At 41.6% G+C, this 15,916-nt stretch overlaps 3 protein-coding genes across 4 annotated transcripts in view; 1 reads left to right on the forward strand and 2 right to left on the reverse strand.

Annotated features, from left to right (window-relative positions):
- LOC147799310 (transmembrane protein adipocyte-associated 1-like) lies at positions 1 to 9,299 on the reverse strand. 2 transcript variants are annotated; one of them, XR_015424963.1, is made up of 10 exons: positions 9,079 to 9,299; positions 7,791 to 7,923; positions 6,581 to 6,670; positions 6,023 to 6,175; positions 5,777 to 5,890; positions 5,332 to 5,392; positions 4,746 to 4,848; positions 4,400 to 4,480; positions 3,056 to 3,740; positions 1 to 2,724 (listed from the first exon to the last, which is right to left on the reverse strand). XR_015424963.1 is itself a non-coding variant. In XM_087135203.1 (9 exons), exons 1-9 carry the CDS (start codon positions 9,297 to 9,299, stop codon positions 3,470 to 3,472), a joined length of 1,227 nt encoding a protein of 408 aa, XP_086991329.1. In that variant the 3' UTR covers positions 1 to 3,469. The 2 variants fall into 2 exon arrangements, 1 of the variants encoding a protein (XP_086991329.1); XM_087135203.1 differs by having other exon boundaries at positions 1 to 3,740.
- The window catches only part of LOC147799311 (transmembrane protein adipocyte-associated 1-like), a 23,216-nt gene continuing 16,477 nt past the window's right edge, over positions 9,178 to 15,916 (reverse strand). Inside the window, exon 10 of the mRNA XM_087135205.1 lies at positions 9,178 to 9,315. Coding sequence (XP_086991331.1) covers positions 9,312 to 9,315 — 4 coding nt within the window. The 3' untranslated portion in view covers positions 9,178 to 9,311. The remainder of the gene's footprint in view (positions 9,316 to 15,916) is intronic.
- The window catches only part of LOC147799312 (DNA replication licensing factor mcm2-like), a 12,538-nt gene continuing 7,539 nt past the window's right edge, over positions 10,918 to 15,916 (forward strand). Inside the window, exons 1-6 of the mRNA XM_087135202.1 lie at positions 10,918 to 11,052; positions 11,989 to 12,176; positions 13,111 to 13,280; positions 14,021 to 14,106; positions 14,628 to 14,802; positions 15,381 to 15,600. Coding sequence (XP_086991328.1) covers positions 10,924 to 11,052; positions 11,989 to 12,176; positions 13,111 to 13,280; positions 14,021 to 14,106; positions 14,628 to 14,802; positions 15,381 to 15,600 — 968 coding nt within the window. The 5' untranslated portion in view covers positions 10,918 to 10,923. The remainder of the gene's footprint in view (positions 11,053 to 11,988; positions 12,177 to 13,110; positions 13,281 to 14,020; positions 14,107 to 14,627; positions 14,803 to 15,380; positions 15,601 to 15,916) is intronic.

Consider the following 15,916-nt stretch of genomic DNA (forward strand, 5'->3'; position numbering starts at 1 on the left):
TATCATAGAAACAGTAAATTATGTTTTATTTCAAAATAGTTTGACCTGGGAGAAAAAAGCCATTTAAGGCTTGTACTAGAACAAATTCTATTTCTGAAATTCATAAGGTAATCCAGTGCGTTGGGCTACAACTACTAGACAGTTTTCACGAGACACCATGTTGGAAGACAAATCTGTAAGTGCCTTTGCAAGGACACACCTGGGGCTGATTTCATGGAGCCGGCGAACTAAGAAATTTTCTAGGCACAGAAAATGTATGCTTAGCAGAAAAAAGTTACCAACCAAAGTACTATGTTAACTTCATTAACCGAAACTGGTGCTCTGCTCATTCTTGCTCAGCCCCAACATATGCTTAGCAGATTGATCCAGATGTTCTAGGACATTGGTCCCACAATGTGGCTGTACAGAGATAACATCAGAGATCTTTTCTTTGTTTTTCACTTCACCACTGACAGCATACATGTAATTGTCGTCGTCATCAAAGTGGCAAGCCCTCTACTATGTACTATTGTTGCTGTGGCAGCACCAGCATGAGAAGGAATGTGCTAGCACACCAACATGGCGTCCCGCGAAAACACTGCATTCACTGCACTGCTGAAATATTCAACCTGCATTGTTTAAGCATTCCTACTGAATTCCTGATGTGCTTCCTTTTAGAGGTTTCATTGCAAAGCAGTGCTAATATTCCATCCTGCAAATCCACAAAGTATTTATACAAATTCCTGCAGTAACCAGCCATTCAGGATGTACACGTACATGTCCTGTGCTCATACTTGGAGCAGAAAGACCTTGGTTAGAAAGTGGTGCACAGGACTGAATTGAAAACAACCCTAATAAACAGGTGCAACAGGTATCCTCCTTAGATATATAATGCGTCAAATAAGTATCTGAAAGTGCCGAGCAAATGTCAGTATTGGAAACATTGGAAATGATGAAAAATCGGGGGCACACTTCTCACATAGGACATGTGTAATTAGAGTCAAGCCTTTTGAAAATAAAAGGGACACTCATCAGCTTACGTGTATAAAGGGGGAAAAAGGAACTGGAAATAAGAAAAGTACACGTTTTCTATGCACTGGAATTCTGTGGAAAATATCAGCTGTTTATCTCCTTCATTTGGAACAACTTTTCTTTCTGACAACTTCTCAAAAACGCCAGAAAAGTTGGAAATAAAGTTCTGAACAAGATTTTCTGTCTGTTCTGGAAAAGAATGGACTTTATAGCATTACACTAAAAAGGGAGAATATTTTTATATGCCGGTTTCTCATCCTTAAAACCAGTCACACACAAAGCGAACATGAAATGGGACAAAACAAAAGCAAGAACTCAAATTCCAAGACACCCCAGAACAAGAGATATAAAATCTTCCCATTTTGTACATTTTCTACAAGGATTTGATAACAACTATGTATAATATAAATATATACAGCCTCCTCCAAACCAATATAACTCTATTCAACTCATACAAAGTGATTTCCACAGCTGTCTAGCTCGTTGCTTGTCATTCAAAGAAGGTTGGCAAGATTTGTTTTTAAAAAAATCGGAACCTGATAACAAATGGGTCAGATTTAGTGTACGATACTGGATCCCGTATTAGAGGGTTGTAGAACAAATTTACAGAATCACAAATTGGGATCAGCAAAATTGGTTACAACTAAAAGCAGAGATGGAATCCAAAATTCAGCAACAGGGGTACCCAAAAAATAGGAAGTAACACGGAAAGTCCAGGTTCAATTTGCTATATTCATAAGTTTAAATGAACATATAATGCGTACTTGGGATAATATGAATCACATAATGCCCACACAAGCATTCTGACTAGGGTAATAAATCTGTGATAAATGAATGCTTGGACCAAGCTGGATTCCAACCCCAGGTCACATAAGCAAAGTGTAGAGTTACAAGTCTAACTATGGTGATGATAGAGATGGTGGATGTGATAACAATGATGATTTGAGGTGATAGTGGCATTGCTGATTATGGTAAAAATAATGGTGAATGACAATCAATATCATAAATACTGGTGATGCAAATGATGATCACCACTGGAGCATTCCTATTAGAACTGAAATGATTGTAGTGTCTCGGCACTAGGCAGGGCCGGCATCAGACCTCTTTGTGACTTTCAGCAAATATACTATTGCAACACGAGCACCAGTTATAAATGCAAATATACACATCGGTGAGCACTTCTTGACATATCTGTTTGACCTCAACCCATGAAAGATGAGCACAAATGTCTACTACTTTTGATACATTCACCAAGCTAGTTCACAGCCTTCCAACTGCACAGGAACAAGATGGCACACTCTATGCACTTAGACTTCAATCCATGGGCATTCAGGCAAACGCAACATAAAATGGACTAATTCTTTGTTCAGAGAAAATGTCGGAAAAACTTGGTCCTGTGCCCCTTCAGAATTTACGGGCGCTAAAAGAAAACAACAAAACCCCCCCCCCCCAAAAAAAGAAGTTTGCCCAAGTATACACAGAAATGGCTCACAGATATAACGCTATTTCTCTTCAAACACCTGAGGTCATCAAGTATATTTTTGCCACGGTCATTCCAGTCCTGAGTGATTAGAGGTGCGTGATTGTGACCCCTTCCCCCATGGCACACCAAAATGCCCCCCCCAGAGGTCTGAATAATCACACACCTGAATCCCTCTCCATCACACGCCCCAGGGTACATTTCCAGCGCGATAATATTCCACAGCTTTTAAACTTACGCCGGTTCTTTGAACTCTCAAAATCGGTCTACAGTGAAACCGAGGGTAATCACTGAAAGATTCAGGAAAATGTCTGGTTTCTAGGGGCTATCTAGCATTGTCTCAATCCTTGCTTGGACCACAGACTTGATGCTGGGCAAACATCACACCCTTAATCTAGGTGCGCGTCTTTTTCCCACATATCTGAGGTTTGTACATCAAGTGGACAACGTGCTGTATATTACCTCGATAGCAACGACATCTGCAGAGTCCGATCAGATTTAGCACCAGCAAAGTATGAAATCTACTGATTCCAACTATAGCAATATGTGTTCCCTGAATTGAACAGAATCTGAAACATCAGTGAACGAGGTCTACTGAATTTGACAGACAGTCCAACAGAAAGGTTGAGGCCTGTTGAAACCAAGGAAATCCAACAGCAAAGCATGAGGGGTCCTGGATCCAACGGAGTCTAAAAACATCAAAGCGAGCCATTTGCTAATTCCAGCAGGATTCAACGAGGCGTGAGGTCTGCTGAAGCCACCGGCATTTTCAGCCATGGCTTAAATCAACCAAGGCCAAGCAGAGATTAACTCACAGCTTAGTTTAAGTTCATTTATGGTCAGGGTGCGTAACTCAGGAACACAATAAACGCAACTCGGGGCCGTATCTGCCTAAATGCACCGTGAATGCGTTTGCATCGGTCTTCCATCCTATTTACTCAAACAACCTCCAAACCCCCTAGTTTGCACATTTTCACCTTATCCCTCGTTGTAGTTGATGCTGGCTACCGGCTGGTTCTCGACCACTGACTGTGCGGACATGTGCCTGTTGCCCATGGGGTTACCGATGACTAGGGGACCGAAGGTGATGTTGGGCGACTGGCCGAACTCCGTGCTGTTGTACAGGGTGGGGCCAGGGCTGATGGGCTCCTCCTTGCTTGGAACGATGTAGGAGTTGGGCAGGCGGTGGGCCTCGTCCTCAGCCTCATCCGGGTTGTTGTAGGACAGGAGCAAGGGCTGTTTGTGCTGCCTAAGGGAGGCCAAGTGAATCAGAGAAGTGATTAGCAGTTGTGCAGGTGAGGTTGTCGTGTCAGTGCTAAACGGTCCTTATTGAAAAATTTCACTAAAAAGCCGTATATTGAAAAATATTATTTTAAACATGAATTGGGCAAAAGAAGTTCAAAGGTTTTCAGAGAAGTTACATTTGGCCATAATGACCTTTTAGCACTGAGTTAACGGGTATACAATCCTGATGGGCCTTGTCAGTTGTCACCCTAAAACCCCTCACTACAACAGATTCTGCAGACATTGCCTAGGCTTTTTGTTTCTAGTTAGGCACATGAGCAGGCCCCCTTATCTCATCTGGTTCCTGTGCACCAACGTGTGCCCCAGTGGTGAAGGGCAAAATCTAATACCAATCTGAACTGTTAAGCGAATGCTGTGGTTCAGACCGTTTGGGAGCATGAAGGGGGATCGGGCAAAAACACCTTTGTTGTGAATTTAATTTCGGGACAAGGATTTCAAAATACCGATTACCCCAAGGATAGTTGATCTGATGGGGGAGGGGGGTGACATGACATTTTATCACCCCGGCTTGTTGATGATTTGGTGATCTTGTTTGGATCAGTAGGCATCCAAACACTGACTTACATAATCACAAATACTGACTAATATAAACAAGTGACTCACCGGAAGAATTTGTGTAGGAATGTAAGGTAGATTAATGGAGCAAAGATGGAGAAATAGACAAAGGATGTGATGTCCACAACACTGGGGAATAAAAGACAGAGAACGCAGTCACATACCATGAAGACATTTGAGGAAAGAACATCACGAGGAATGGCCATGATAAATGACAAAATGATAAAATTCGTGCTGGCCTCCTCAAACTCTTTCACAAGTAAACTTCTTTTGACATTACGATGTGCAATTATCCTTGCCAATTAAAACTTCTACAGTGTCAGAATCACGCATGAGCTCAGTTAGAAATGGCCAGAGCAAGCTTGAGGCCACGACAGGACACAAGGTCACTCACCAGATGGCAAGTGTTTTGTCTGCATAGACGAGGCCACTTGCTATGGCCTGGACTAGATTCAGCAGGGCCAGAAATGCCACGTAGCAGTAGAAGGACCTTTTAACTGGAGAGATATCAGAGCAAAAATAGTGTGCCGAGTTAGACTACTTCCCCGTCTATCACTAATTGTAACGTTGTGCGAGAATGAGCATCAAAACCTTTTCATCCAACAACAAACCAATCATTAAGGCTAGCTAAGATTAAACTGACTACACCTGACAGTCCTGAAACCATCAAAGTACTGCAGACATAGGATATGGATTTTGACTGATGGGGGGTTGTTTAGAGTAACAACACACACAAAAATGACACGTGCGCAGATTTTGTGGCTGTTATGAAATTTTGTGCTGATTATAAGGCAGGAGTGAAATTTCAATTATGACAAGGCCTCCCTGTGCTACGCAGATGGCATGAATATCTTCTGCCTTTTCAAAGCCATTTGAATTTGGGGTAAAGTCTCCCTTCTTAATGGCTTGCTCTCCAGGCAATTATGGACGTGACCTGTGTGTCATGCCCTTTGGCATCTGACCCCACACAGCATACTGACCTGGGAGCTGTACTTTGTCTTTCATCTTTGTGTACGGCAGAATCAAGATGATAAAATAGGCCTGCAAACAAATAAAAAACAAACCAAAAAGTGATGAAATTTGGAAAAACTGAGACGGAAATAGGGTATAACCCCCCCAGATGGCTAAGCTTTACTCTCTGTTTACACTACCAACAATGGTGGCTGTGTGTGTCAACTAATGAGAGAATCATGTATCAAGTCAGTATACTTGAGATCTCAGGACTAATGCAACTGACTAATCTCAGCTGAGATGTGAACCCATCTGGTAGAAACGGATCTAGGTTGTAAAAAAGTCACACTGAATGGCACATGATTGAAAAGTGACGATGCCAGTTTTGTTTGGTACGCTGAAGGCCCACAGTACATGCCCCAAGCCCTTTGTAGAATATGACTCAGTGAAACTGCCTTGTTAAAATACACTCACCAAGGAAAATATCGATGAGCTTATACACCAGAACAGCATGCCGCCGTGAGAGTAGATGTCGTATTTATCTGGTGCAATGTAATGCTTGTCAGGAAACTTGATCTCCAGAGCACCCTGAATTTGCCCCCCACAAAAAAAATGGTTGAAAGCTGTTTTCAATATCCAGAATAAAGTAGAGAATGTGGTGAAGAATTCATATGGAAATGCTGGACTAAGTTTCACCCGGTTTGGGATTTCTAAGCTTACCTGTGTCACCGAGTATGCTAGGGCTATAGACGAAGTCGCTAGCAAGATTCGCTTGATGATGGCTTTACTGTCCACCATGCTGGAGAACAAACCAAAAATGATGACGCTAAACTCGATGGAAATCAGGAAAAACTTGACAATGATCCACAGAACCTGCGTGGAAAGATCAATCTTCGGTTTAAAAAAAAAGAAAACTGGACCAGAACTTTACACTTCAAAGCTAAGCCAGCACTATTAAAGTTGGGTGTCTCCAGATGAAATGGATAGAAGATTTAAAAAAAGCGGAGTATTACTTCCAAAGGCACTAGTTATGGCTAATGGGGGTGGAGAGAACTCATTCATTAATCTGCTTTTGAAATTTGTTTTTGAATTGGCCCCCTTCTACTGGCAAATGTTTATCAGTTTGCTGCTGACGAGTGCTGGCACCAAGAAGTATAGCGGTCATTCTACTGCTATCAAATACTCACCACAATGGCATTATGCTGAAAGCAGAGTTTAACTACAAACGGTGAACAGGTAAGAAGTCTGATGAAGGAAGAGAGGGACCAACCAACTTACCGTGTCTGCAATATCTCCGCTGTGTGTGGACGCATTGACCATCATGGAGACTACGGCTCTCGCTACGCTGATGATTGCCACGGTCAAGACCTAAACGAGAGACCACAAGGATCAGAACAAGATAACAAAACAATAATAAAAATGACTATAACATGTCGCCAGTTCCAGTCAAATACTTATGAAGGGGCCCTACACACTTTTAACCTTATCCAACGGGGCAGCTTTTGCCAAAAATTTCCTGAAGCCACCAATGCTCCGAGTTTTGTTTTTTCTAAAAGAAAAGATCCCTATTCTCTCAAATCAAGGCGTTCATTTTCATTTTACGATCGCCGTGTGATACACTGATGTTGGGCAACAGGTCGGCAGATCACATCAGTCTTCAGTTTCCTGTTATTGTAACTGGCTCACCTCAGCTTTTAGTTTTCAACAGCTAAATGAATAGAAAGACTAGTCTTGTGACACACTTTTGTATGTACATTTAAATGCACAATAACAGAGACATCAATGCCCATACAAACTGACAGGAGGTGAGCCATGCAGTTTTGTATCCATTAAGATACTGCCCTGGTAGAATATGAGAATTTGGAAAGAGTCTTACTTGAGCCGGTTAACACAACTTTGAAGCATACAGTACATTACGTAAAAAAACAGAATTTGGACGACAGTCAGTTTTTATACTGTGGCAATTTTTCAAAGTGTCAACATAAGTCACGTCAGTTTTAGTTCATAATATTTGTCTTGTCTTGTCTAATCATTCACTTTTCCCAAGTCAGTTCCTTGTGAAGTATTTGTTTAGCACTTGAGAATGGCACATGACCAGTACACCTTGTGCAGTAGGCCTACGGAGTAAATGTACAAAGATCACATGCTATAAAATTAATTGGCACGCACATCTCACAGATCCCTGCGTGAGTGATAAACACACAGCCTTATGGGGGTTGTCTCAACTGGACGCCATGTCACATTGAATAATTTTTTTTGGGGGGGGTCAAAATTCCTACTCTCCAATCAAGTTTTTCCTGTGCACCAGATGAAACAAAATTATCCCCGATTCATAAGACCCGCCGGACCCCAGCAAAGTTTTGCACTATCCATAACTAAATTAATTTTTTCCATCTTGTATATCCCACCCCATTCAAAATGACTATTGACCAAATTCTCAATTTTTTTTTCCCCTCTGTGAAATCCAAGTTTACAAATGTGGACTCACCATGGCATAAAAGGCAAAGAAAACGGCGCTACTCGACTGACGAAGCTTGGTGATGGCAATCTTGCATTTGAATATGAGGAAGATGAGGAACAGTGTGTTTGGAATGAGCAGCGCTAGGTCCCATATACGAACACTGCCACATGAGAAGTAAGTTTAAGAGTTAAGTGCGGCATTTGATCAGATCAAAGCCAAGTCATTACGATCATAAAATTGACATGGAGCAATTTTTTTACTTCAAAAGCTAAAAGGAAGTCCTTTTTGTGCTCTAACATTTGAGTATGTTTTGTTGACACAGGTACACTGTGACAAAGAGAAACTATAACCAAATTTAAAACACACTTCAATTTCACATCTTTCAAGACTTTGCTTAAATATATATATTTACATAATATATAATATATAATATTTACATAATATTTTGTGTAGCAACAATTCAAATACATTCTCCACAAAAGTTGAAAGTGCAATTCAAGTAGTCCATTATGGTTTCCGCTCAAGCTGATCAAATCTAGGACTATTTGGACAGCAATTGGTTTGTTTCAGTTTAACTCTACAGCACAGTATCAAAGCACTGTACCTATTAATTAAACAATACTGTATCATATACATGCACGTATATCCAAGTGAGACCCATACATCTACATGTACATTGTACTTTTCACAGTTCAGTTTACTTCGCTCACGTTTTTGTTTCACTTTCAAAACAGTGGCTTGCTGGGGAAATTCTATTCATTTCCAATGAAAATACACACAATAGCTGAATATCAAGCTGTTGACAGCTTTTTATTTGGTTCAGTTTTTCTCATATGAAATGTTCGAATTTTTCTGAGCCTTGGCATAAATAAAGTGAATAAATGTACAATTATCCCCTAGACATTCAAAATACAACTACATCCATCTGCTCTCTTGAATGACCTTTTAATGCATATAATTATTTGAAATATTTCCTTTCTTCATCAAAACAACCTGTGTCAAGATAAGATTTTGTTTAACATTTGATCTTCATGCTCAAATCAATCACATGTACATATATTTTCCCGCCTTTACCCCCAGATGTGGACACTGTCGCCCGTGAAGTGACAACATTCCCCTCCTCGGGGGGAAGAATTTCTTTACACAGTGTACTAATGGTGAAAATGTTTGTTACTAAAATCTGCACACTGGAGCTTGAAACATGTGACCAAACCGCACCACAGACGTAGTGCCACACACTGGGGGATGTGGAGACAAGAACTACATTAAGAGTTGTGAAACACTGAAATTTGCAAAAAAAATTTGAGTGACTCACTGGGAATTGCCAATATCTGCATAAAGGACATAGAGACATGGCTGGATAGCTCCAATGGGTGCACTGGTTGACGAGGTTCCGTTGATGGTGGTCGGTTGGTAACTTCCAGCATCCGTCACGAAGGTGCTATTGCTGGGCTCCTCGGTCATGTTGAGATGGTCTCCCGCGGGAGGCACGACATGGATAAGCTTTAGGTCAGGAAGGCCGGCTTCTGAGGTCATCCTCCTGAATATTCAGCTGTGGAGAGAAATCACCTCTGTCAAAATCATGCTCGACTAACCGACACCTTCTGTGTGCAGAGAATGCCTTGACATGGCATAAATGCAAATGATAAAAAGTTGTGGACAAATCACTTCAACACGTTTCTCCAGTGATCAAGTTTGTTAAAAAAATATATATATGAACAAATGGGACATTTGACAGTCAATTTGTTGTGGCGTCGTGGGATTACGATGCAATTTTCTCTTCTGTGAGAGTTGTGCCATGGCAGTAATAGCTGCTAATTCTAGTCCCCAAAATTACACCACATTCAGGTTCATCTCCATGTTGGAAGGCTCTCTGAAGAGCTTTGAATATCCCTACAACCATGAGAACTACGGCCGCGTGAAATCCCATAAATGGTTCTTGGGCCATCCTAGCTTGTATACATGTAATTCTGGCCTTGATGCTCATGACATCTGGAAATTTCGGGCACAAGTTACTCCAGCTTGGACACCCGAGCTTTAATGTTTCACAAATGTTGGGTGCACCATGCTTTAAAGGACGGTGTTCCTCTTTTCAAAGAATCACATGAAAAACAAAACCTGGCCACCAGGCCACGTAATCAATGGTGTGGGCCTACAATTGTTTTGTTGGGGTGATCATTCCATCTGCATGTTCAGATGATCTTTGTGCACTGCTCAATTTTGCTGTACTAGCCTTTCTGCTGAAAATGTGATATTTGGCAGATTTAAGTATTTTTAATTACAGAATTTTTTGTTTGTTTTGTTTGGAAAGAGTTTCATATACGAATGCCAGTAATGATTCCCTACGGTGAACCATTAGCCATGAGAAAGCAAAAAACCTATTCAGAAAAGTTCACTTTAAAAGGATAAATACCAAATCGTTTACTTAGAAAACACTTAACGTGAGTGACCAGGTGACCGTATAGTCACCAGATCCCTTATTTAGCCATTTACCGGTACTGTGAAAACCAAACAGGCTTGACAATAGGTGGGGAAATTAGAGACCTGGCAACTATGGGGTCACGCTTGTAAGAATTTTTCAGACCAGCCTCAAAGGGTTTATGCACAAGGTGTCAAGTGGCGTGCGTCTGCATATGGAAGTCTTTCCTTCTGTTTTTATTTTGAAAGGGAAATAAAGTTGGATATTTCACACAGCATATACAGGACTGACTACTTTTGTGATTCCGGACACAATGCTCTCTATGTTTCAGCATGGAGGTTGGAAAGGAGCCTTTGCCTTCTCACCCTCAGCAGGCCTACCGTTACATGCAATGAGCAACCTAAATACACAGAGAATGCACTTGCCACAGTCTCGATCCACCATGTCCACTCGACTCACCAAGCAAGCTCACTTGCATTCATTCCAGTCACTCAGCGACTCACAAGGAAGTAAAAAACTCAAGTGAATTGTTGGGAATAATCGGATATCAAAACAACTATCAGTACTTACTAATAAATCTGCAACAAATACTACTACGGGAAAACTTCCGCTAATCACAGAATATTGAGTCAGCCCTTCCGCAGTTGTAGTCACGCCATGTTATTCATTGACGTCAACGGTTTAGGTTTGAGGTCAAAAATATGAATATTCATAATTTAAAGACTAATGTAAATATTCATTATGACCTTTAGGGCCGGCCACAGCGATTTCGCGCGCTTTTCGATCACGAGTAGTTTGTGCGGGAGTACAGTTAGACTTGATCTTGTAGACCATAGACGTGACCTGGAGGAATATCATTGCAGCATGGCGGTAAGTGGGTTTTGGGGGGCCAAAAAGAGGCATTTTGACAATAAAATGTTTGCGAAGCATTCTGTTGTGCAGTTTAGTCCATTCTGTGGGTACGTCTTTGTTTTGATGACTTGAAAACAGTGTTTTACGGAATGGTTATTATGTTTAGAAAATGTTGCGCTGCCCGTGCATAGGCCTATGTTTGTTTTGTTGTCGGGCATTTAAAGCGTGCACAATACTTGTGAAGCTAGTTTGATCAGAACCGAATACAACTGACAACATGTTAACGTTGCTAAATCTGACATTTACAATTTGTTGTTGGAAAGAATTCCGCATCTTGCAACCACCTTGACCACTTACCTTCCTTAATATGACTTTGGGGCCTAAATGTTAAAAACTATGAAAAAGTGTAAATCAGATGAAGAAACGGTCACTAGGCCCAATTTCGGAGCAGAAAATTTCCAAATTTTCTTTGATAATGGTCCTAACGTAATGCCTACTTTGACTTTGTTCAGCGCAATCTTGACCCTTTTATGTAGCCTAGGCCTACATATTTATTGTACTGGCTACTCCCTCCTGATTTGATTTAGGAGTAGGCCTAGGCCTACCCCAGAACTGTGGGGTCTGACATCTGCTCCTTTCCCACGGCCGTCGGACCACACAGTTCTGGGGGTAGAGTAGGCCTAGGCTATCCTTTGGATAGATTTTATTCAAAGGCAAATCAACTCAGGACGGAGTAGGTCTACAATCATGACAATAAATTCGTGCAAGATTCAAGATTGCGTAGAACTTTTTCTGTCATAGCCCATAAATGCCATAGGCTTTGTTCATAGCGTAAGCTTGATAGGGTCCAAGGTGGTGGCCAGATATGGAACTCTTCCTCAGGAGGTAAAAACAGTGTTCCCTACTTTATTATTTACCTAAGCTCTTAATGAATCTTGAACATGTTGCACACAGGAACCAAGTTCACCTGGACCCTTCTCTGACGCTACCAGCCATGACCGTTCTATTGGGGCACCCTCCAGCAGCCCTGGGCGGAGCGATCTCCCCCCATTTGAGGATGAGTCTGAGATTCGTGGGGAGGAAGAAATTGTTCAGGAAGAGGACGAAGAAGGGGAGGAATTGTTTGGTGAAGGAATGGAGAGGTAGGATGGAGAGACATTGTTTCTTGGCAGTAATTGCAGAATACCCCGCCACTCTAAAATATGACCCTTGAAATGACTGGTTACGTGGATACAAGGTGAAAATCCCTTGAGAAGAGTGTGACACTTTGACCTGTACCTGGCTATGAGGTCGATCATGCGGGGTGGTGGGGAATTCTGCAGTTGAACTGTTTCTTTTGAAGGTTGACTAAGCTACTTTGGAAACTCATATCATTGAAAGGGTCCCATGTATGGACGTCACTTGACACCCTGTGCACAAATCCTATGAGAATGGTTTGAAAAATTCTAAGTGAGTTTGAATTTTCCCTCCTAAATTGAACTTTTCTGGACATGTTTTTGCTTTCTGATGGCTAATAGGTCACTGTAGGGAATAATTACTGGTGTCCGTATATGGAACTCTTCCCCATGTCATAAACCTCCCACAGAATTTTGGAGGATTGAGGTGGGTTAGGGTTAACTACCTAGGACTACCATATCACAGCTTCTGTTGTGGCCGTAGCGATCATGTGCACAAAATTAATCATGCTCAATTCAATCCAGCAGACCTTACACTTCAAAACTTCCAAGCATGGCCTTCCATGATTTTGTTAAACAGTCTGCAGAAAGTTCACCTTTTTGGCAATAACTTGTGCCTCATTGTGCACTTTTGCCCCAGAGAGACGTTTTTCGTATAGCATGTGTTAATTGCATTTGTTATTCAGTGTTTAAATGTAATAACTGTAATTTTTGACTTTGTGCATTATTCTCTTGATTGTTTGTATTGAAGGCCAACTACAACTTACCGACCGCAGTGAATGGTTCACTGTTATGTAGGGAAAGGTCTATGCATTGTGTTCCTTGAGAACTTTGGTCTTGTAGTTGGCAACCAGCCGGTTGTGAATAGCAAGTTTGTCATTTCCCCCTTTCGTGACTGTAGAGATTATCGTGTGATCCCAGAGCTGGATCGCTACGACATCGATCATCTTGACGAGGAGGAATATGACACCATGGGGCCCGAGGAGCGAGCAGAGGCAGAGCGGCTGATGCGGAAGAGGGACAGAGACGAAGCCATGGCAACGGGCCGCATGAGACCGGGACTGCTCTATGGTAGGGAGCAAGTGAGATTTGTGCAAAGACAAGCCCTTCGTCAAAGTTTGTGGGGCCTGGCTTTTTTGAGGGGAAATTACTGCTTGGAGGATTTTTAAGATAGTGGAAGGAATTAAGCCCTCCCCTGTTACCATTAAAGAGCAACTCAAAGGGAAACATGTTTTCTCTGATTTTATCTGTTCAAATAACTATGGAAGTATCCAAATCAAACGCAGTGTTATTTGTCTTCAGAGCTCAATTATAATAAGCTAAAAAGGGCTCTTTTTCTGTTCATGCCAAGACGGGAATTCTGAACACGCTGAATGTAGATTGCGTCATTCTGAGAAAACAGAGAAAACAAGGGAACCTTCGCCCTGTGTTAGTAGTGGGTAAACCCTTATGCATGTCAAACAGTGTAGCCATTGTTTGGCATGCACAAGGGTTTATCCACTACGAACACAGGGCGAGGGTTCCTTTGTTTTCTTTTTGAGTTGCTCTTTAACAGAGGCTGAATCTATCAAAATCCATCATTATAAGTCGAAACAAGTAAGTGGATTTTATGGGAATTAGAAATAAAGCACAAGAACCATGGAGAGCTTTGTCAGTGAATTTTGGAGTCCAAGGTTTATGACTGAGAATTTGATTTGAAGTAGATGCAATTATGATATTTGTGGCGCACACTTTTACCGCCGCACCAAAAGCTAGCATATATTGAAAGAAGTTTATCAGTTTTCATTTTGTTTTATTGTTGATTGCATCAGAGGACAGTGATGAGGAAGACGAAAGGCCAACAAGACGACGACGTCTTGCTGAGAGAGCAGCTGAAGGAATGGAAGATGAGGAAGAGGTACGCTAATATGGTCTGGTTCCCTTCGTTTCATCTTTGAAATGACTGAAGGACCAGGAACCAGCCTTTTCTCGTTAATGGATGAACGACCAATCTCTTTATAAAGATATTGTTTATGACTGCTCGCAAGAGGAACATACCATAGCATTGCTAAAGGGGTGTTTTAAAAAATGAAGTAAAATTGTCGCATATAGTCATTGGAAGCTTGTAATTTTTAAAAACTTGCTGTGACTTACCGACTCTAAATGTATTTATGTGCGGTTTGAGCATTGGATGCTTCCATTCTCCTGGTCTGTCTTAACGGATACTCAAGATTGGCCAAGCACATATTTATTCTCTTATTATAGAACAGGCCAAGACGCAGGAAAGGGGGTAAACTGTTTTATGTTCTTAGCATGCACTAACAGCTCATGACTGCTTTTTATCAGTTTCAGTGTAAAAAAAAACACTTAAAGGAATTCTAGAACAACATTACAGTGTCTTTTTTGATTCATTTTCTACCATTTGCCGCGCTCTTTCAGATGATTGAGAGCATCGAGAATCTAGAGGACATGAAGGGTCACTCCGTCCGGGAGTGGGTATCAATGGCCGGCCCCAGGCTGGAAATCTACAACCGATTCAAGAACTTCCTCCGCACGTTTGTCGACGACAAGGGCCACAATTTGTACCGGGAGAAGATCCGCCAGATGTGCGAAGGTAACACTGATCACTTTTACCCATCAGAAGTAACTTGGAACATGTGATGTGAATTCTGAACAGGGATGACCAAGGAGTTAGCTCTCTAAACTGGAAGTTTCGGTGGTGCATATTCCTGTTAGTCCATTATATGAGCCATGACAAAAGCCTTAATGTTGTCGTTGGCTATTGCTTTTTTTCTGCAGCTCACCAGTGGCAAAAACAAAAGCCTTAGTCACGAACTATGCATGGCCAGACGTAACTGAATTTTGCATTTGAAGTCCTCCAGAACTTTCGAATAACAGTGATTTGTTCATGTGTTCAACAGTACATGTTCAGCTCTGAGTTCTCCTGCTTTTAGAGTTCTCCTGCTTTTAGAGTTCTCCTGCTTTTAGAGTTAGCTCCGTTAGAAACCTGCAGCATTAATATGTTATTTACAGTGAGTAAAATTGGCTGGTTTGAGGAATTTTAAATTGGAGTATGGACATGTTACAAAAACTGAGGATACTGGACATTATTCAGAGTCATCTTGCAAGTGGTCTGTTGGGTCTACGTTCAGTGGTCTAGTGGAATGAACTTCCCTTTTTTCCCCCTTTAAGCCAACAAGGAGAGCCTGGTGATCGACTACAACATCTTGGCCTCTCAAGAGCAAGTGCTTGCCTACTTCCTCCCTGAAGCACCTGCCGAGATGCTCAAAATCTTTGATGAGGCGGCTAAGGAAGTGGTGCTGTACATGTTCCCCAAGTATGAGCAAATTGCGAAGGAGATTCATGTCCGCATCGCCGAGCTACCTTTGGTTGAGGAGCTCCGATCGTTACGGTACGACAATAGCTTAGTGGTATCCAAAAGTAATTTTTTTGTTCTCTGTAAACTGTTTTTTGCTGAATTACGAAATTTCATCCAGACTTCATAATTAAAGTGGCTAAAGTGGTGAACAAGTTCTGGATCCAAGTCAACAGTGACAGAGGGACATTGAGCAGACATTCGAGTTGCTGCTGTATGCCCATTGTCTATGCAAAGCACAAAGCATTCGGTTTTGTACGTATTCAAATGAATTTGGTCAGATATGCCCCTCTTCCATCTACATGTGAACAATTTTTTGGACGTTATGGGGTTCACTTTGGAGCTTTTGCGA

The sequence above is a fragment of the Acanthaster planci genome, linkage group LG04, assembly GCF_054643075.1.
Source record: "Acanthaster planci isolate LZ-2023a linkage group LG04, COTS_SCS, whole genome shotgun sequence".
NCBI lineage: Eukaryota > Metazoa > Echinodermata > Asteroidea > Valvatida > Acanthasteridae > Acanthaster > Acanthaster planci.